This window comes from Eucyclogobius newberryi, unplaced genomic scaffold (genome assembly GCF_026437365.1).
Source record: "Eucyclogobius newberryi isolate DKJ021-1_F unplaced genomic scaffold, fEucNew1.0.hap1 SCAF_9, whole genome shotgun sequence".
Taxonomy (NCBI): Eukaryota; Metazoa; Chordata; class Actinopteri; order Gobiiformes; family Gobiidae; genus Eucyclogobius; species Eucyclogobius newberryi.
In genome coordinates, this window is record NW_027316532.1 from 11,923,885 (window position 1) to 11,945,528 (window position 21,644).

Consider the following 21,644-nt stretch of genomic DNA (forward strand, 5'->3'; position numbering starts at 1 on the left):
TACAATACAATTACAATACAATTACAATACAATGCTCAAACATCATTGTTGACAACATTCCTCGCAGGGGCGTGTCCTCTGAGGTCACAAAGGGGGCGGGTCTTTAACGCCACATGTGGCTTTAATTTGTATTGTCCATTTATTGACTTTATATTAATCTAGTGTTTTTGACGTCAGGAATAAACTGTTAGCTCCATCTTCAGGCGGCAGAGGGAATGACACAAGTTGTAGTCCCCACAGTAATGATCGTGATGTGAGTTTGATGATGAGATCCTGTCACCACGGCGACTGAAGAGCGTCACCACGGCGACTGAAGAGCGTCACCACAGCGACTGAAGAGTCATTGATCTGTTCTCTGTTGTGCAGACGAGCTCCGGAAACTTCATGTGCCGGACCTGGACCTGGAGCAGGACGTGGGGGCCCTGCTGAGGGCCCCTGAGCTGCTGGACGAGCTGGAGCAGTGTCTGATGAACTGGCAAACGCAGATCACAGTCGTCATCGAGGAGCAGCAGAGCAAGAAGCCTCAGGTCAAACACAACTTTGGACTTTGAGTACAAAAGACCTTATGTCACTCTGACCTTTGGCTCCCTCTAGTGGTGCAGAGGGAATGACACAGGACAGAGAAAGAAATGCAGCGATTTATGGACTTTAAAACAGCTCAGAAAATCCTGGAGGTAGAATATGACGTCACACATGAAGAGAGGAGCCATCGAGCTACTGTCATCGAGCTACTGTCAATGAAGCTACATTCTTATTTTAGTGATGAGCTGGAACAGGGTTAAAAGAGAGAAAGTCCATTTGCATCATATGTGTCCTTTAAGTTCTATGGTTTTCTGATTCTGAAGTGCAGTGATGTCATACTGTACACAACAACAACAATAACAACAACAACACAATAGTTCATCTTCAGTCCTTTCACTTCCTGTTCCTGCATCAAAACTGTGGATTTGTGTTTATAGTTTTGTGATATTTTTAGTTAATAATTGCAGTACTGAGTACTGAGCAGTAGGCGGGCTTAGGGGGTAGGTGAAAACGGACATTTTCTACACGTGAGATGCAGGAGAAAACAGGATTATTCAAACACACGAATCCAAATCTGAGCATTTTGCAAACGTCAAACTCTTGTTCCATGGGATTTTCTCAAAGCATTTTTCACACTTCCTCCTCCATCATAAGTCCTTTTCAGCAATGTCCTCGTCTCTGTCCTCGTCTCTGTCCTCGTCCCTGTCCTCGTCTCTGTCCTTGTCCCTGTTCTCGTCCCTGTCCTCGTCTCTGTTCTTCAGCTCTGTCCTCGTCTCTGTTCTTCAGATCTGTCCTCGTCCCTGTCCTCGTCTCTGTTCTTCAGTTCTGTCCTCGTCTCTGTCCTCGTCTCTGTACTTCAGCTCTGTCCTCGTCCCTGTCCTCGTCTCTGTTCTTCAGCTCTGTCCTCGTCCCTGTCCTCGTCTCTGTTCTTCAGCTCTGTCCTCGTCTCTGTCCTCGTCCCTGTCCTCGTCTCTGTCCTCATCCCTGTCCTCATCTCTGTCCTCATCTGTCCTCGTCTCTGTTCTTCAGCTCTGTCCTCATCTCTGTCCTCATCTCTGTCCTCGTCTATGTCCTCGTCTGCCCTCGTCTCTGTCCTCGTCTCTGCCCTCGTCTCTGTCCTCGTCTCTTTCCTCATCTCTGCCCTCGTCTCTGTCCTTGTCTCTGTCCTCGTCTCTGCCCTCGTCCCTGTCCTCGTCTCTGTCCTCGTCTGCCCTTGTCTCTGCCCTTGTCTCTGTCCTCGTCTCTGTTCTTCAGCTCTGTCCTTGTCTCTGTCCTCGTCTGGGTCCTCGTCTCTGTCCTCATCTGTCCTCGTCTCTGTCCTCGTCTGTCCTCGTCCCTGTCCTCGTCTCTGTTCTTCAGCTCTGTCCTCATCTCTGTCCTCGTCCCTGTCCTCGTCTCTGTCCTCGTTCCTGTCCTTGTCTCTGTCCTCGTCTGTCCTCGTCTCTGTTCTTCAGCTCTGTCCTCATCTCTGTCCTCGTCTCTGTCCTCATCCCTGTCCCCGTTTGTCCTCGTCTCTGTCCTCGTCTGTCCTCGTCTCTGTCCTCGTCTGCCTTGTCTCTGTCCTCATCTCTGTCCTCATCCCTGTCCTCGTCTCTGTCCTCGTCTGCCCCCGTCTCTGCCCTCGTGTCTGTTCTTCAGCTCTGTCCTCATCTCTGTCCTCGTCTCTGTCCTCTTCTGCCCTCGTCTCTCCCCTCGTCTCTGTCCTCTTCTGCCCTCGTCTCTCCCCTCGTCTCTCCCCTCGTCTCTCTCCTCGTCTCTGTCCTCGTCTCTGCCCTCGTCTCTGTCCTCGTCTCTCTCCTCGTCTCTGCCCTCATCTCTCTCCTCGTCTCTGTCCTCGTCTCTGTCCTTGTCTCTGCCCTCGTCCCTGTCCTCGTCTCTGTCCTCGTCTCTGTCCTCGTCTGCCCTTGTCTCTGCCCTCGTCTCTGTCCTCTTCTCTGTTCTTCAGCTCTGTCCTTGTCTCTGTCCTCGTCTGGGTCCTCGTCCCTGTCCTCGTCTCTGTCCTCATCTGTCCTCATCTCTGTCCTCATCTCTGCCCTCGTCTCTCTCCTCGTCTCTGTCCTCGTCTCTCTCCTCGTCTCTGTCCTCGTCTCTGCCCTCGTCCCTGTCCTTGTCTCTGTCCTCGTCTCTGTCCTCGTCTGCCCTTGTCTCTGCCCTAGTCTCTGTCCTCGTCTCTGTTCTTCAGCTCTGTCCTTGTCTCTGTCCTCGTCTGGGTCCTCGTCCCTGTCCTCGTCTCTGTCCTCATCTGTCCTCGTCTCTGTCCTCGTCCCTGTCCTCGTCTGTCCTCGTCTCTGTTCTTCAGCTCTGTCCTCATCTCTGTCCTCGTCTCTGTCCTCATCCCTGACCCCGTCTGTCCTCGTCTCTGTCCTCGTCTGTCCTCGTCTCTGTCCTCGTCTGCCTTGTCTCTGTCCTCTTCTCTGTCCTCATCTCTGTCCTCATCCCTGTCCTCGTCTCTGTCCTCGTCTGTCCTCATCTCTGTCCTCGTCTGCCCTCGTCTCTGCCCTCGTGTCTGTTCTTCAGCTCTGTCCTCATCTCTGTCCTCGTCTCTGTCCTCTTCTGCCCTCGTCTCTCCCCTCGTCTCTGTCCTCTTCTGCCCTTGTCTCTCCCCTCGTCTCTCTCCTCGTCTCTGTCCTCGTCTCTCTCCTCGTCTCTGCCCTCGTCTCTCTCCTCGTCTCTGTCCTCGTCTCTGTCCTCGTCTCTGCCCTCGTCCCTGTCCTCGTCTCTGTCCTCGTCTCTGTCCTCGTCTGCCCTTGTCTCTGCCCTCGTCTCTGTCCTCTTCTCTGTTCTTCAGCTCTGTCCTTGTCTCTGTCCTCGTCTGGGTCCTCGTCCCTGTCCTCGTCTCTGTCCTCATCTCTGTCCTCGTCTCTGCCCTCGTCTCTGTCCTCGTCTCTGTCCTCGTCTCTGCCCTCGTCTATGTCCTCGTCTCTGTCCTCGTCTGCCCTTGTCTCTGCCCTCGTCTCTGTCCTCGTCTCTGTTCTTCAGCTCTGTCCTTGTCTCTGTCCTCGTCTGGGTCCTCGTCCCTGTCCTCGTCTCTGTCCTCATCTGTCCTCGTCTCTGTCCTCGTCTGTCCTCGTCCCTGTCCTCGTCTCTGTTCTTCAGCTCTGTCCTCATCTCTGTCCTCGTCCCTGTCCTCGTCTCTGTCCTCGTCCCTGTCCTCGTCTGTCCTCGTCTCTGTTCTTCAGCTCTGTCCTCATCTCTGTCCTCGTCTCTGTCCTCATCCCTGTCCCCGTCTGTCCTCGTCTCTGTCCTCGTCTGTCCTCGTCTCTGTCCTCGTCTGCCTTGTCTCTGTCCTCATCTCTGTCCTCATCCCTGTCCTCGTCTCTGTCCTCGTCTGTCCTCATCTCTGTCCTCGTCTGCCCTCGTCTCTGCCCTCGTGTCTGTTCTTCAGCTCTGTCCTCATCTCTGTCCTCGTCTCTGTCCTCTTCTGCCCTCGTCTCTCCCCTCGTCTCTGTCCTCTTCTGCCCTCGTCTCTCCCCTCGTCTCTCTCCCCGTCTCTGTCCTCGTCTCTGCCCTCGTCTCTGTCCTCGTCTCTCTCCTCGTCTCTGCCCTCGTCTCTCTCCTCGTCTCTGTCCTCGTCTCTGTCCTCGTCTCTGCCCTCGTCCCTGCCCTCGTCTCTCCCCTCGTCTCTGTCCTCTTCTGCCCTCGTCTCTCCCCTCGTCTCTCTCCTCGTCTCTGTCCTCGTCTCTGTCCTCGTCTCTCTCCTCGTCTCTGCCCTTGTCTCTCTCCTCGTCTCTGTCCTCGTCTCTGTCCTCGTCTCTGCCCTCGTCCCTGTCCTCGTCTCTGTCCTCGTCTCTGTCCTCGTCTGCCCTTGTCTCTGCCCTCGTCTCTGTCCTCTTCTCTGTTCTTCAGCTCTGTCCTTGTCTCTGTCCTCGTCTGGGTCCTCGTCCCTGTCCTCGTCTCTGTCCTCATCTGTCCTCATCTCTGTCCTCGTCTGCCCTCGTCTCTGCCCTCGTCTCTGTCCTCGTCTCTGCCCTCGTCTATGTCCTCGTCTCTGTCCTCGTCTGTCCTCGTCTCTGTCCTCGTCTGTCCTCGTCTCTGTCTTCGTCTGCCCTCGTCTCTGTCCTCGTCTCTGTCCTCATATCTGTCCTCATCCCTGTCCTCGTCTCTGTCCTCATCTGTCCTCGTCTCTGTCCTCGTCTGCCCTCGTCTCTGCCCTCGTGTCTGTTCTTCAGCTCTGTCCTCATCTGTCCTCATCTCTGCCCTCGTCTCTGCCCTCGTCTCTGTCCTCGTCTCTGCCCTCGTCTATGTCCTCGTCTCTGTCCTCGTCTGTCCTCGTCTCTGTCCTCGTCTGTCCTCGTCTCTGTCTTCGTCTGCCCTCGTCTCTGTCCTCGTCTCTGTCCTCATCTCTGTCCTCATCCCTGTCCTCGTCTCTGTCCTCGTCTGTCCTCGTCTCTGTCCTCGTCTGCCCTCGTCTCTGCCCTCGTGTCTGTTCTTCAGCTCTGTCCTCATCTCTGTCCTCGTCTCTGTCCTCTTCTGCCCTCATCTCTCCCCTCGTCTCTGTCCTCGTCTCTGTCCTCGTCTCCCCTTGTCTCTGCCCTCGTCTCTGTCCTCTTCTCTGTTCTTCAGCTCTGTCCTTTTCTCTGTCCTCGTCTGGGTCCTCGGCTCTGTCCTTTTCTCTGTCCTCGTCTGGGTCCTCGTCCCTGTCCTCGTCTCTGTCCTCATCTGTCCTCATCTCTGTCTTCGTCTGCCCTCGTCTCTGTCCTCGTCTCTGTTCTTCACCTCTGTCCTTGTCTCTGTCCTCGTCTTTCCTCGTCTCTGTCCACGTCTGCCCTTGTCTCTGTCCTCGTCTCTGTCCTCGTCTCTGTCCTCGTCTCTGTCCTCGTCTCTGCCCTCGTCTCTGTCCTCGTCTCTCTCCTCGTCTCTGTCCTCGTCTCTGCCCTCGTCTCTCTCCTCGTCTCTGTCCTCGTCTCTGTCCTCATCTCTCTCCTCGTCTCTGTCCTCGTCTCTGTTCTTCAGCTCTGTCCTCGTCTCTCTCCTCGTCTCTGTCCTCGTCTCTGCCTCAGAGACCGGGCCCTTGTGTGATTGTGACCATCTCCTTCCAGGCTCCCGGGCCCTTGGCAGAGATCGTCTTCTGGCAGGAGCGTGCGTCCGTCCTGAGCGCGCTGAGCGAGCAGCTGAAGCAGCCGGGCGTGCAGAAGGTCCTGGAGGTGATGGGCGTGTCCCAGAGCGGGACAATGAGGACGCTGGAGGACACGCTGGCCGAGCTGCACAAGTACCGCGTGGAGGCCGACGAAAACCTCTGCTTTGTGAGCACGCTGGAGCGCCACTTCATGGTCAGTGCTGCTGCTCTCAGGGGCCTTACTCAGGGGCCTTACTCAGGGGCCTCACTCAGGGGCCTCACTCAGGGGCCTCACTCAGGGGCCTCACTCAGGGGCCTCACTCAGTGGCCTCACTCAGGGGCCTCTCTTATTTATATATGACTATAAGCGCGTCATGTTTGTGTTGCTGTGGCAGAACCTGGCCACCGGGCGGAGCCTGGGCGTGGTCCTGGACACGCTGCCTCCTCTGATGAGCAGCCTGGGCACCGTGTGGATCATCTCCTGCCACTACAACACCAACGAGCGCATGGTTCCTCTGATGGAGCGCATCGCCTGGCAACTGTGCCAGCGCGTGTGCCACGCCCTGAACCTGCGCCAGCTTTTCACGTGAGATTCTCCTGTTTAAACTAGAATATCTATATATATATATATATATATATATATATATATACACACACTAACTTAACAGCTGAAAGGATCGTTTTTAAACCGTGAACATTTTCTTCACGATCAAATCAAGTTCAAATGAAACAACCATTTTCAAGAATGTTCTTAAATAGAAATGTCTGATACACACTACACACACTTCACACACTACACACACATTACACATTACACATTACACACATAGCACACATTACACACATTACACACATTACACACATTACACACATTACCCATTACACACATTACACATCATACATTACACACATTACACACATTACACATATTACACACATTACACATCATACATTACACACATTACACACATTACACACATTACACACATTACACACATCACACACATTACACACATTACACACATTACCCATTACACACATTACACATCACACATTACACACACTACACACATTACACATTACACACATTACATATTACACACATTACACACATTACACAGTACACACATTACACACATTGCACACATTACACACACTACACACATTACACACATTACACACATCAAACATTATACGCATTACACACATTACACACATTACACACAGTACACACATTACACACATTACACATCACACATTACACACATTACACACATTACACACATTACACACATTATACACATTACACATTACACATTACACACATTACACACATTACACATATTACACATATTACACATATTACACACGTTACACACATTACACACATTACACACATTACACACATTACACACATTACACACATTATACACATTACACATCACACATTACACACATTACACACATTACACACATTACACACATTATACACATTACACATTACACACATTACACACATTACACACATTACACACATTACACATATTACACACGTTACACACACATACATTACACACATTACACACATTACACATAGTACACACATTACAAACAGACACACATAACACACATTACACACACACACATCACACATTACACACATTACACACATTACACACATTATACACATTACACATTACACACATTACACATTACACACATTACACACATTACACATATTACACATATTACACACGTTACACACATTACACACATTACACACATTACACACATTACACACATTACACATTACACACATTACACACACATACATTACACACATTACACACATTACACATAGTACACACATTACAAACAGACACACATAACACACATTACACACACACACATCACACATTACACACATTACACACATTACACATTACACACATTACACACATTACACACATTACACACATTACACAGTACACACATTACACACATTACACACATTACACATAATACACATAATACACATTACACACATTACACACAGTACACACATTACACACATTACACAGTACACACACTACACATTACACACACTACACATTACACACATTACACACATTACACACATCACACACATTACACACATTACACACATTACCCATTACACACATTACACATCACACATTACACACACTACACACATTACACATTACACACATTACATATTACACACATTACACACATTACACAGTACACACATTACACACATTGCACACATTACACACACTACACACATTACACACATTACACACATCAAACATTATACGCATTACACACATTACACACATTACACACAGTACACACATTACACACATTACACATCACACATTACACACATTACACACATTACACACATTACACACATTATACACATTACACATTACACATTACACACATTACACACATTACACATAATACACATAATACACATTACACACATTACACACAGTACACACATTACACACATTACACAGTACACACACTACACATTACACACACTACACATTACACACATTACACACATTACACACATCACACACATTACACACATTACACACATTACCCATTACACACATTACACATCACACATTACACACACTACACACATTACACATTACACACATTACATATTACACACATTACACACATTACACAGTACACACATTACACACATTGCACACATTACACACACTACACACATTACACACATTACACACATCAAACATTATACGCATTACACACATTACACACATTACACACAGTACACACATTACACACATTACACATCACACATTACACACATTACACACATTACACACATTACACACATTATACACATTACACATTACACATTACACACATTACACACATTACACATTACACACATTACACACATTACACACATTACACACATTACACACATTACACATATTACACATATTACACATATTACACACGTTACACACATTACACACATTACACACATTACACACATTACACATTACACACATTACACACACATACATTACACACATTACACACATTACACATAGTACACACATTACAAACAGACACACATAACACACACACACATCACACATTACACACATTACACACATTACACACATTACACACATCACACATTATACACATTACACACATTACACAGTACACACATTACACACATTGCACAGATTACACACTACACACATTACACATAACACACATTATACACATTACACACATTACACAGTACACACATTACACACATTGCACAGATTACACACATTACACACACTACACATACTACACACATTACACATTACACACATTACACACATTACACACACTACACACATCACACATTACACACATTACACACATTACACACATTACACATTACACATATTACACACATTACACACATTACACATCACACATTACAGACATTACACACATTACACATTACACACATTACACATTACACACATTACACACATTACACATCACACATTACAGACATTACACACATCACACATTATACACATTACACACACTACACACATTACACACATTACACACATTACACAGTACACACATTACACACATTATACACATTACACACATTACACACATTACACACACTACACATTACACACATTACACACATTACACACATTACACACATTACACATTACACATTACACATAACACACATAACACACATAACACACATAACACACATTACACACATTACACACATTACACACATTACACACATTACACATTAAACACATTACACACATTACACACATTACACACACATACATTACACACATTACACACAGTACACACATTACACATATTACACACAGACACACATTACACACATTACACACACACACATCACACATTACACACATTACACACATTACACACATTACACACATCACACATTATACACATTACACACATTACACAGTACACACATTACACACATTGCACAGATTACACACACTACACACATTACACACATTACACATAACACACATTACACACATCACACATCATACACATTACACACATTACACACAGACACACATTACACACATTACACACACACTCCACATTACACACACACACACACACACACACACATTACACACACACTACACATTACACACACACACACACACACACTACACATTACACACACACACACACACACACACACACACACACACACACACTACACATTACACACACACACACACACATACACACACACTACACATTACACACACACACACGCGCGCGCACACACACACACACACACACACACAGATGTTTCCCGGGCGACGCCCCTGAACTTAAAGCATGTTTGTTGGGCTGAAGTTGAATCGATTGGATTTATCGTCTATATTATGAGTTCACCTGGAGAGTCTGGACATTACATCACCCACAGGGAAAAGGGCCCCCCAAGGGCACCCCTGTAAAAGGCTGACGCTACCTCCAGGGGCCAAATAGAGAACTATGTCTGTGCAGACTCTTAATGTAATCACTGACTGTCCAGACTGTTCATACTCAGTTCATATTCACAGGCAGGGGAGGGGCGGGGCCATGGCCCTGGTGACAGGTGCACGGCAGGTGCTGGAGCAGTGGAAGCGCTCGTACTTCGAGATCCGCGGAGACATCGAGGATCTGGGACGAGTGCGACGATGGGAGTTCGACCGCAAGCGACTGTTTGAGAGGACGGACCACATGGCCTCAGTGTGTCAGGACCTACACAACGTGCTGCAGGTACACACAACGCAACACAACACACAACACAACACACCCTCAGTCTGTCAGGACCTACACAACGTGCTGCAGGTACACACCACGCAACACAACACACAACACAACACACCCTCAGTGTGTCAGGACCTACACAACGTGCTGCAGGTACACACAACGCAACACAACACACAACACAACACACCCTCAGTGTGTCAGGACCTACACAACGTCCTGCAGGTACACACAACGCAACACAACACACAACACACCCTCAGAGTGTCAGGACCTACACAACGTGCTGCAGGTACACACAACGCAATACAACACACAACACACCCTCAGTGTGTCAGGACCTACACAACGTCCTGCAGGTACACACAACACAACACAACACACCCTCAGTGTGTCAGGACCTACACAACGTGCTGCAGGTACACACAACGCAACACACAACACAACACACCCTCAGTGTGCCATGACCTACACAACGTGCTGCAGGTACACACAACGCAACACAACACACAACACACCCTCAGTGTGTCAGGACCTACACAACGTGCTGCAGGTACACACAACGCAACACAACACACAACACACCCTCAGTGTGTCAGGACCTACACAACGTCCTGCAGGTACACACAACACAACACACAACACACCACACCCTCTGCAACACAACACAACACACTCTCTGCAACACAACACACAACACAAACACATGACTGGAGGGGCATCTGGTGCAAAAAAACATTTCCACTCCCAGTGCCAGACACTTCAGTGTGAAGAGTGTGTGACGTCCAACAGGTTCTGAAATGTCCCATGGAATATATGACATTTAGGGACAAGGTTGATGACCCCTGTGTTGGTGACCTCTGTGTTGATGACCCCTGTGTTGGTGACCCCTGTGTTGGTGACCTCTGTGTTGGTGACCCCTGTGTTGGTGACCTCTGTGTTGGTGGCCTCTATGTTGGTGACCCCTGTGTTGGTGACCTCTGTGTTGGTTGCCTCTGTGTTGGTGACCTCTGTGTTGGTGACCTCTGTGTTGGTTGCCTCTATGTTGGTGACCCCTGTGTTGGTGACCCCTGTGTTGGTGACCCCTGTGTTGGTGACCCCTGTGTTGGTGACCTCTGTGTTGGTTGCCTCTATGTTGGTGACCCCTGTGTTGGTGACCCCTGTGTTTGGGGTTAGGTCCGTTTTTCACATGTTTAGCCTGTTTGTTTTTGTTCTTTTTGCTAAACATTAAAGGTCCCATAACATGCAAAATCGACTTTACAGAGCTTTGAACCTTCTTACATTGCTATTTGTGCTTCATATATGTACCCAGAGTGTTTTTTTGATTGATTCCCACAGTTTTTAGCTATATTACAGACTATGTCCTTTCCGCAAATCTCCAAACTGACGGGGGTGGGGCAAGACCGCGTCATAACCAGAGGCACGCGTCATCATCCCCCCCCCCATACAAGGTATGGGTGATATTTCTTAACTATTATGTTATGGGTGTTGCACAACCCTTATTATTATCAATTATACACTTAGGATAGACTACGAAACGTGAAAAAAAGCATGTTATGGCACCTTTAAAAACATGAAGTATGAGTCGTTTGTCTTCGTCATAATCTTCAGATGCACAAGATATTTTGCCTGAACTAATAACTCAGGCCTGTGGAATCGGAACGACCTGAGCATTAGTGTGTTGCTGAATAACCTGCAGATGTCCGTCTTCACCTCCTGTCTCTGGTGTGTGTGTGTGTGTCTGTCTGTGTGTGTGTGTGTGCCTGTGTGTGTGTGTGTGTGTGTGTGTCTGGTGTGTGTGTGTGTGTGCGTGTGTGTGTGCCTGTGTGTGTGTGTGTGTCTGTGTCTGTGTCTGTGTGTCTGTGTGTGTATGTCTGTGTGTGTGAGTGTGTGTGTGTGTGTGTGTGTGTGTGTGAGTGTGTGTGTGTGTCTCTGGTGTGTGTGTGTGTGTGTCTCTGGTGTGTGTGTGCCTGTGTGTGTCTGTGTGTGTGTGTGTATGTCTGTGTGTGTGTGTGTCTCTGGTGTATGTCTCTGGTGTGTGTGTGTGTGTCTCTGGTGTTTGTGTGTGTGTGTGTGTGTGTCTCTGGTGTGTGTGTGTGTGTGTGTTTGTCTCTGGTGTGTGTGTGTCTCTGGTGTGTGTGTGTGTCTCTGGTGTGTGTGTGTGTGTGTCTCTGGTGTGTGTGTGTGTGTCTCTGGTGTGTGTGTGTGTGTCTCTGGTGTGTGTGTGTGTGTGTGTGTGTGTCTCTGGTGTGTGTGTTGCAGGTTTTACAGGAGTTCCACAACATCTTTGGTCTGGAGCTGAAGAGCGTGACTGGAGACCCTAAACGCATCGATGAGGTGCTGAGCCGCGTGGACAGCCTGGTCCTGCCCCTTCAGGACTTGACCTTTGACCCGTTCAGTACCTCCAAGATGACCAACTGGAAAAGTATCATGCAGGAGTTTGATGCCACTGTGGAGGTGAGAGGGCGTGGCACTGTGGAGGTGAGAGGGCGTGGCACTGTGGAGGTGAGAGGGCGTGGCACTGTGGAGGTGAGAGGGCGGCACTGTGGAGGTGAGAGGCGTGGCACTGTGTCATCATCCCCACAGTGGCACTGTGGAGGTGAGAGGGCGTGGCACTGTGGAGGTGAGAGGGCGTGGCACTGTGGAGGTGAGAGGGGTGGCACTGTGGAGGTGAGAGGGCGTGGCACTGTGGAGGTGAGAGGGCGTGGCGCTGTGGAGGTGAGAGGGCGTGGCACTGTTGGAGGTGAGAGGCGTGGCACTGTGGAGGTGAGAGGGCGTGGCACTGTGGAGGTGAGGGGTGGCACTGTGGAGGTGAGAGGGCGTGGCACTGTGGAGGTGAGAGGGCGTGGCACTGTGGAGGTGAGAGGGGTGGCACTGTGGAGGTGAGAGGGCGTGGCACTGTGGAGGTGAGAGGGCGTGGCACTGTGGAGATGAGAGGGCGTGGCACTGTGGAGGTGAGAGGGCGTGGCACTGTGGAGTTGAGAGGGCGTGGCACTGTGGAGATGAGAGGGCGTGGCACTGTGGAGGTGAGAGGGCGTGGCACTGTATGCCACTCGTTTGAGTTCAAAAATACATCAAACACTCGACTTTAGACACAATCTGCTGCACCTGAAGGAGATCAGGTGGTTCTAACTTGAGTGCTGCTCTAAAATGGAACTACATGAGATGAAAGAGCTGAGGCAGAGCTGGTCCCCAGAGGCGGAGCTGGTCCCCAGAGCTGAGGCGGAGCTGGTCCCCAGAGCTGAGGCGGAGCTGGTCCCCAGAGCTGAGGCGGAGCTGGTCCCCAGAGCTGAGGCGGAGCTGGTCCCCAGAGGCGGAGCTGGTCCCCAGAGGCGGAGCTGGTCCCCAGAGGCGGAGCTGGTCCCCAGGGGCGGAGCTGGTCCCCAGAGGCGGAGCTGGACTCCAGAGGCGGAGCTTTTATCCCAACTTCTACTTCAATCCAGGCTCCAGTAACATTCCTCTTCCCACAAGTACATACACCACATGTGCATATGGCACAGTCGCACAGTCAGTGCTCTCGCTTCACAGCGAGTGGAGTTTGCATGTTCTCCCCGTGTTTCCTCCGGGTGCTCCTGTTTTCCCTCCCACATGTACAATAGGCTCCTCCCCTCGGGGCCAGGACTCAACTGCAAAAGTGATTCTCAATCTCACTGGGACTTTCCATGTTAAATAATATAAATAAAGTATGAATATAATATAATATTGTGCCGGGGCAGAGGGTCAGAACACACGCTGGGCAGAGGGTCAGAACACACGCTGGGCAGAGGGTCAGAACACACGCTGGGCAAAGGGTCAGAACACACGCTGGGCAGAGGGTCAGAACACACGCTGGGCAGAGGGTCGGAACACACGCTGGGCAAAGGGTCAGAACACACGCTGGGCAGAGGGTCGGAACACACGCTGGGCAGAGGGTCAGAACACTGCAAAGTCCAGTTTTGAGTTTTGTCTAGGACGATTAGTTTAGCCAAAGCTAAATCTAGGGCGGGGCAGACGAGGGTCCATCGTTAAAGATACAAAAGTTCCACCCATAAGGAGGAGGTGTCGCCCAGAGAGTCATCGTAAACGATACATACGCTCAGCACGTGCAGAGTCCTAGTTTTAACAGAAACGCTTGTGACTGTTATGTTCTTTAAAACTCGTTTAAAGCACAATTCACTTTTCCATCTGCAATAAGTTTGGATCAGTTCAAACAAAACTCAAACAAACTAAAGGTTAAAGTCGAACACAGTTTGTTTCGTTTCAGGCCATCGAACGTGAGGCCATTGACTTCATCGACCAGAGCTTCAAGAGCCTGCGCTCCTCGTCCACCGCCTTCCACATGCTCCTCAAGTTCAAGCACATCGGGACCAGAGATGCCATCACAGGACACCTGCTCCACAAGTTCACCGACATCCTGTCCCAGTACTGCAAAGAGGTACTTCCTGTCCCAGTACATCCTGTCCCAGTACTGCAAAGAGGTGCTTCCTGTCCCAGTACATCCTGTCCCAGAACTGCAAAGAGGTACTTCCTGTCCCACTGTCCCAGTACATCCCGTCCCAGTACTGCAAAGAGGTACTTCCTGTCCCAGTACTGCAAAGACGTACTTCCTGTCCCAGTACTGCAAAGAGGTACTTCCTGTCCCACTGTCTCAGTACTGCAAAGAGGTACTTCCTGTCCCAGTACATCAAATCAAATCAAATCAATTTATTTTTGTAAGGCCCAAAATCACAACAACAGTTGCCTCTGAGGGCCACAGGGAGAAATGAATCAACAATGTCTGTGGTGGCGATGGAGTCAGACAATGTCTGTGGTGGCGAGGGACGATGTCCCAGGGTCCTCTGTCCTTAGACTCTCCTTCTCGGCCAGGAAAAACTACAAAAAAAACCTCTTTGGGAAAAAAGCGTAGAAACCTGGAGGAGTTCCAGTGAAGGAGAGATCCGACTCTCACAGACGGACAGACGGACACGAGGAGACTGGAGCTGGACCCACTCTTCAGGCAGATGAGGGACCGACTGAGGCGAGCTGGACCCACTCTTCAGGCAGAAGAGGGACCGTCTGAGTCGAGCTGGACCCACTCTTCAGATGAGGGACCGACTGAGGCGAACTGGACCCACTCTTCAGGCAGATGAGGGACCGTCGGAGGCGAGCTGGACCCACTCTTCAGGCAGATGAGGGACCGTCGGAGGCGAGCTGGACCCACTCTTCAGGCAAAATCAGGATGTCCCAGTACTTTGCAGTACTGGGACATCCTGTCCCAGTACTGCAAAGAGGTACTTCCTGTCCCACTGTCCCAGTACTGCAAAGAGGTACTTCCTGTCCCACTGTCCCAGTACTGCAAAGAGGTACTTCCTGTCCCAGTACATCCTGTCCCAGTACATCCTGTCCCAGTACATCCTAACCCGGTACAGCAAAGAGGTACATCCTGTCCAAGTACTTCCTGTCCCAGTACTGCAAAGAGGAACTTCCTGTCCCAGTACTGCAAAGAGGTACTTCCTGTCCCACTGTCCCAGTACATCCTGTCCCAGTACTGCAAAGAGGTACTTCCTGTCCCACTGTCCCAGTACATCCTGTCCCAGTACTGCAAAGAGGTACTTCCTGTCCCTGTACATCCTATCCCAGTACTGCAAAGAGGTACTTCCTGTCCCACTGTCTCAGTACTGCAAAGAGGTACTTCCTGTCCCAGTACATCCTGTCCCAGTACTGCAAAGAGGTACTTCCTGTCCCACTGTCCCAGTACTGCAAAGAGCTACTTCCTGTCCCACTGTCCCAGTACTGCAAAGAGGTACTTCCTGTCCCAGTACATCCTGTCCCAGTACATCCTAACCCGGTACAGCAAAGAGGTACATCCTGTCCAAGTACTTCCTGTCCCAGTACTGCAAAGAGGAACTTCCTGTCCCAGTACTGCAAAGAGGTACTTCCTGTCCCACTGTCCCAGTACATCCTGTCCCAGTACTGCAAAGAGGTACTTCCTGTCCCAGTACTGCAAAGAGGTACTTCCTGTCCCACTGTCCCAGTACATCCTGTCTCAGTACTGCAAAGAGGTACTTCCTGTCCCAGTACATCCTGTCCCAGTACGGCAAAGAGGTACTTCCTGTCCCACTGTCCCAGTACTGCAAAGAGGTACTTCCTGTCCCACTGTCCCAGTACTGCAAAGAGGTACTTCCTGTCCCAGTACATCCTGTCCCAGTACATCCTAACCCGGTACAGCAAAGAGGTACATCCTGTCCAAGTACTTCCTGTCCCAGTACTGCAAAGAGGAACTTCCTGTCCCAGTACTGCAAAGAGGTACTTCCTGTCCCACTGTCCCAGTACATCCTGTCCCAGTACTGCAAAGAGGTACTTCCTGTCCCACTGTCCCAGTACATCCTTTCCCAGTACTGCAAAGAGGTACTTCCTGTCCCTGTACATCCTATCCCAGTACTGCAAAGAGGTACTTCCTGTCCCACTGTCTCAGTACTGCAAAGAGGTACTTCCTGTCCCTGTACATCCTATACCAGTACTGCAAAGAGGTACTTCCTGTCCCAGTACATCCTGTCCCAGTACGGCAAAGAGGTACTTCCTGTCCCACTGTCCCAGTACTGCAAAGAGGTACTTCCTGTCCCACTGTCCCAGTACTGCAAAGAGGTACTTCCTGTCCCAGTACATCCTGTCCCAGTACATCCTGTCCCAGTACATCCTAACCCGGTACAGCAAAGAGGTACATCCTGTCCAAGTACTTCCTGTCCCAGTACTGCAAAGAGGAACTTCCTGTCCCAGTACTGCAAAGAGGTACTTCCTGTCCCACTGTCCCAGTACATCCTGTCCCAGTACTGCAAAGAGGTACTTCCTGTCCCACTGTCCCAGTACATCCTGTCCCAGTACTGCAAAGAGGTACTTCCTGTCCCTGTACATCCTATCCCAGTACTGCAAAGAGGTACTTCCTGTCCCACTGTCTCAGTACTGCAAAGAGGTACTTCCTGTCCCAGTACATCCTGTCCCAGTACTGCAAAGAGGTACTTCCTGTCCCACTGTCCCAGTACTGCAAAGAGCTACTTCCTGTCCCACTGTCCCAGTACTGCAAAGAGGTACTTCCTGTCCCAGTACATCCTGTCCCAGTACATCCTAACCCGGTACAGCAAAGAGGTACATCCTGTCCAAGTACTTCCTGTCCCAGTACTGCAAAGAGGAACTTCCTGTCCCAGTACTGCAAAGAGGTACTTCCTGTCCCACTGTCCCAGTACATCCTGTCCCAGTACTGCAAAGAGGTACTTCCTGTCCCAGTACTGCAAAGAGGTACTTCCTGTCCCACTGTCCCAGTACATCCTGTCTCAGTACTGCAAAGAGGTACTTCCTGTCCCAGTACATCCTGTCCCAGTACGGCAAAGAGGTACTTCCTGTCCCACTGTCCCAGTACTGCAAAGAGGTACTTCCTGTCCCACTGTCCCAGTACTGCAAAGAGGTACTTCCTGTCCCAGTACATCCTGTCCCAGTACATCCTAACCCGGTACAGCAAAGAGGTACATCCTGTCCAAGTACTTCCTGTCCCAGTACTGCAAAGAGGAACTTCCTGTCCCAGTACTGCAAAGAGGTACTTCCTGTCCCACTGTCCCAGTACATCCTGTCCCAGTACTGCAAAGAGGTACTTCCTGTCCCACTGTCCCAGTACATCCTTTCCCAGTACTGCAAAGAGGTACTTCCTGTCCCTGTACATCCTATCCCAGTACTGCAAAGAGGTACTTCCTGTCCCACTGTCTCAGTACTGCAAAGAGGTACTTCCTGTCCCTGTACATCCTATACCAGTACTGCAAAGAGGTACTTCCTGTCCCACTGTCCCAGTACTGCAAAGAGGTACTTCCTGTCCCTCTGTCCCAGTACTGCAAAGAGGTACTTCCTGTCCCAGTACATCCTGTCCCAGTACATCCTAACCCGGTACAGAAAAGAGGTACATCCTGTCCAAGTACTTCCTGTCCCAGTACTGCAAAGAGGAACTTCCTGTCCCAGTACTGCAAAGAGGTACTTCCTGTCCCACTGTCCCAGTACATCCTGTCCCAGTACTGCAAAGAGGTACTTCCTGTCCCACTGTCCCAGTACATCCTGTCCCAGTACTGCAAAGAGGTACTTCCTGTCCCTGTACATCCTATCCCAGTACTGCAAAGAAGTACTTCCTGTCCCACTGTCTCAGTCCTGCAAAGAGGTACTTCCTGTCCCAGTACATCCTGTCCCAGTACTGCAAAGAGGTACTTCCTGTCCCACTGTCCCAGTACTGCAAAGAGCTACTTCCTGTCCCACTGTCCCAGTACTGCAAAGAGGTACTTCCTGTCCCAGTACATCCTTTCCCAGTACTGTAAAGAGGTACATCCTGTCCCAGTACATCCTGACCCAGTACTGCAAAGAGGTACATCCTGTCTCAGTACATCCTGTCCCAGTACTGCAAAGAGGTATTTCCTGTCCCAGTACTGCAAAGAGGTACTTCCTGTCCAACTGTTCCAGTACATCCTGTCCCAGTACTGCAAAGAGGTACTTCCTGTCCCAATACTACAAAGAGTTACTTCCTGTCCCACTGTCCCAGTACATCCTGTCCCAGTACTGCAAAGAGGTACTTCCTGTCCCAGTACATCCTGTCCCAGTACTGCAAAGAGGTACTTCCTGTCCCAGTACATCCTGTCCCAGTACTGCAAAGAGGTACTTCCTTTCCCACTGTCCCAGTACTGCAAAGAGGTACTAGCTGTCCCACTGTCCCAGTACTGCAAAGAGGTACTTCCTGTCCCAGTACATCCTGTCCCAGTACTGCAAAGAGGTACATCCTGTCCCAGTACATTGTGTCCCAGTACTGCAAAGAGGTACTTCCTGTCCCAGTACTGCAAAGAGGTACTTCCTGTCCCACTGTCCCAGTACTGCAAAGAGGTACTTCCTGTCCCACTGTCCCAGTACTGCAAAGAGGTACTTCCTGTCCCACTGTCCCAGAACTACAAAGAGGTACTTCCTGTCCCAGTACTGCAAAGAGGTACTTCCTGTCCCACTGTCCCAGTACATCCTGTCCCAGTATTGCAAAGAGGTACTTCCTGTCCCAGTACATCCTATCCAAGTACTACAAAGAGGTACTTCCTGCCCCACTGTCCCAGTACATCCTGTCCCAGTACTGCAAAGAGGTACTTTCTGTCCCACTGTCCCAGTATTGCAAAAAAGTACTTCCTGTCCCAGTACTGCAAAGAGGTGCTTCCTGTCCCAGTACATCCTATCCAAGTACTGCAAAGAGGTACTTCCTGTCCCATTGTCCCAGTAAATCCTGTCCCAGTACTGCAAAGAGTTACTTCCTGTCCCACTGTCCCAGTACATCCTGTCCCAGTACTGCAAAGAGGTACATCCTGTCCCAGTACATCCTGTCCCAGTACTGCAAAGAGGCACTTCCTGTCCCACTGTCTCAGTACCTTAAAGAGGTACTTCCTGTCCCAGTACATCCTGTCCCAGCTCATCCTGTCCCAGTACTGCAAAGAGGTACTTCCTTTCCCAGTACATCCTGTCCCAGTACTGCAAAGAGGTACTTCCTGTCCCACTGTCCCAGTACTGCAAAGAGGTACTTCCTGTCCCACTGTCCCAGTACTGCAAAGAGGTACTTCCTGTCCCAGTACATCCTGTCCCAGTACATCCTAACCCGGTACAGCAAAGAGGTACATCCTGTCCAAGTACTTCCTGTCCCAGTACTGCAAAGAGGTACTTCCTGTCCCACTGTCCCAGTACATCCTGTCCCAGTACTGCAAAGAGGTACTTCCTGTCCCACTGTCCCAGTACATCCTGTCCCAGTACTGCAAAGAGGTACTTCCTGTCCCTGTACATCCTATCCCAGTACTGCAAAGAGGTACTTCCTGTCCCACTGTCCCAGTACTGCAAAGAGGTACTTCCTGTCCCACTGTCCCAGTACATCCTGTCCCAGTACTGCAAAGAGGTACTTCCTGTCCCTGTACATCCTATCCCAGTACTGCAAAGAGGTACTTCCTGTCCCACGGTCTCAGTACTGCAAAGAGGTACTTCCTGTCCCAGTACATCCTGTCCCAGTACTGCAAAGAGGTACTTCCTGTCCCAGTACATCCTGTCCCAGTACATCCTAACCCGGTACAGCAAAGAGGTACATCCTGTCCAAGTACTTCCTGTCCCAGTACTGCAAAGAGGAACTTCCTGTCCCAGTACTGCAAAGAGGTACTTCCTGTCCCACTGTCCCAGTACATCCTGTCCCAGTACTGCAAAGAGGTACTTCCTGTCCCACTGTCCCAGTACATCCTGTCCCAGTACTGCAAAGAGGTACTTCCTGTCCCTGTACATCCTATCCCAGTACTGCAAAGAGGTACTTCCTGTCCCACTGTCTCAGTACTGCAAAGAGGTACTTCCTGTCCCAGTACATCCTGTCCCAGTACTGCAAAGAGGTACTTCCTGTCCCACTGTCCCAGTACTGCAAAGAGCTACTTCCTGTCCCACTGTCCCAGTACTGCAAAGAGGTACTTCCTGTCCCAGTACATCCTTTCCCAGTACTGTAAAGAGGTACATCCTGTCCCAGTACATCCTGACCCAGTACTGCAAAGAGGTACTTCCTGTCCCAGTACATCCTTTCCCAGTACTGTAAAGAGGTACATCCTGTCCCAGTACATCCTGTCCCAGTACTGCAAAGAGGTACTTCCTGTCCCAGTACTGCAAAGAGGTACTTCCTGTCCCACTGTTCCAGTACATCCTGTCCCAGTACTGCAAAGAGGTACTTCCTGTCCCAATACTACAAAGAGTTACTTCCTGTCCCACTGTCCCAGTACATCCTGTCCCAGTACTGCAAAGAGGTACTTCCTGTCCCAGTACATCCTGTCCCAGTACTGCAAAGAGGTACTTCCTTTCCCACTGTCCCAGTACTGCAAAGAGGTACTAGCTGTCCCACTGTCCCAGTACTGCAAAGAGGTACTTCCTGTCCCAGTACATCCTGTCCCAGTACTGCAAAGAGGTACATCCTGTCCCAGTACATCGTGTCCCAGTACTGCAAAGAGGTACTTCCTGTCCCAGTACTGCAAAGAGGTACTTCCTGTCCCACTGTCCCAGTACTGCAAAGAGGTACTTCCTGTCCCACTGTCCCAGTACTGCAAAGAGGTACTTCCTGTCCCACTGTCCCAGTACTGCAAAGAGGTACTTCCTGTCCCACTATCCCAGAACTACAAAGAGGTACTTCCTGTCCCAGTACTGCAAAGAGGTACTTCCTGTCCCACTGTCCCAG

At 49.8% G+C, this 21,644-nt stretch overlaps 1 protein-coding gene across 1 annotated transcript in view; it reads left to right on the plus strand.

Annotated features, from left to right (window-relative positions):
- Positions 1-21,644, plus strand: part of dnah10 (dynein axonemal heavy chain 10) — a 170,517-nt gene that overhangs the window by 6,879 nt on the left and 141,994 nt on the right. The window contains exons 6-12 of the mRNA XM_072439315.1: positions 367-527; positions 5,562-5,792; positions 5,974-6,164; positions 10,252-10,450; positions 12,704-12,898; positions 13,607-13,801; positions 14,685-14,849. Coding sequence (XP_072295416.1) covers positions 367-527; positions 5,562-5,792; positions 5,974-6,164; positions 10,252-10,450; positions 12,704-12,898; positions 13,607-13,801; positions 14,685-14,849 — 1,337 coding nt within the window. The remainder of the gene's footprint in view (positions 1-366; positions 528-5,561; positions 5,793-5,973; positions 6,165-10,251; positions 10,451-12,703; positions 12,899-13,606; positions 13,802-14,684; positions 14,850-21,644) is intronic.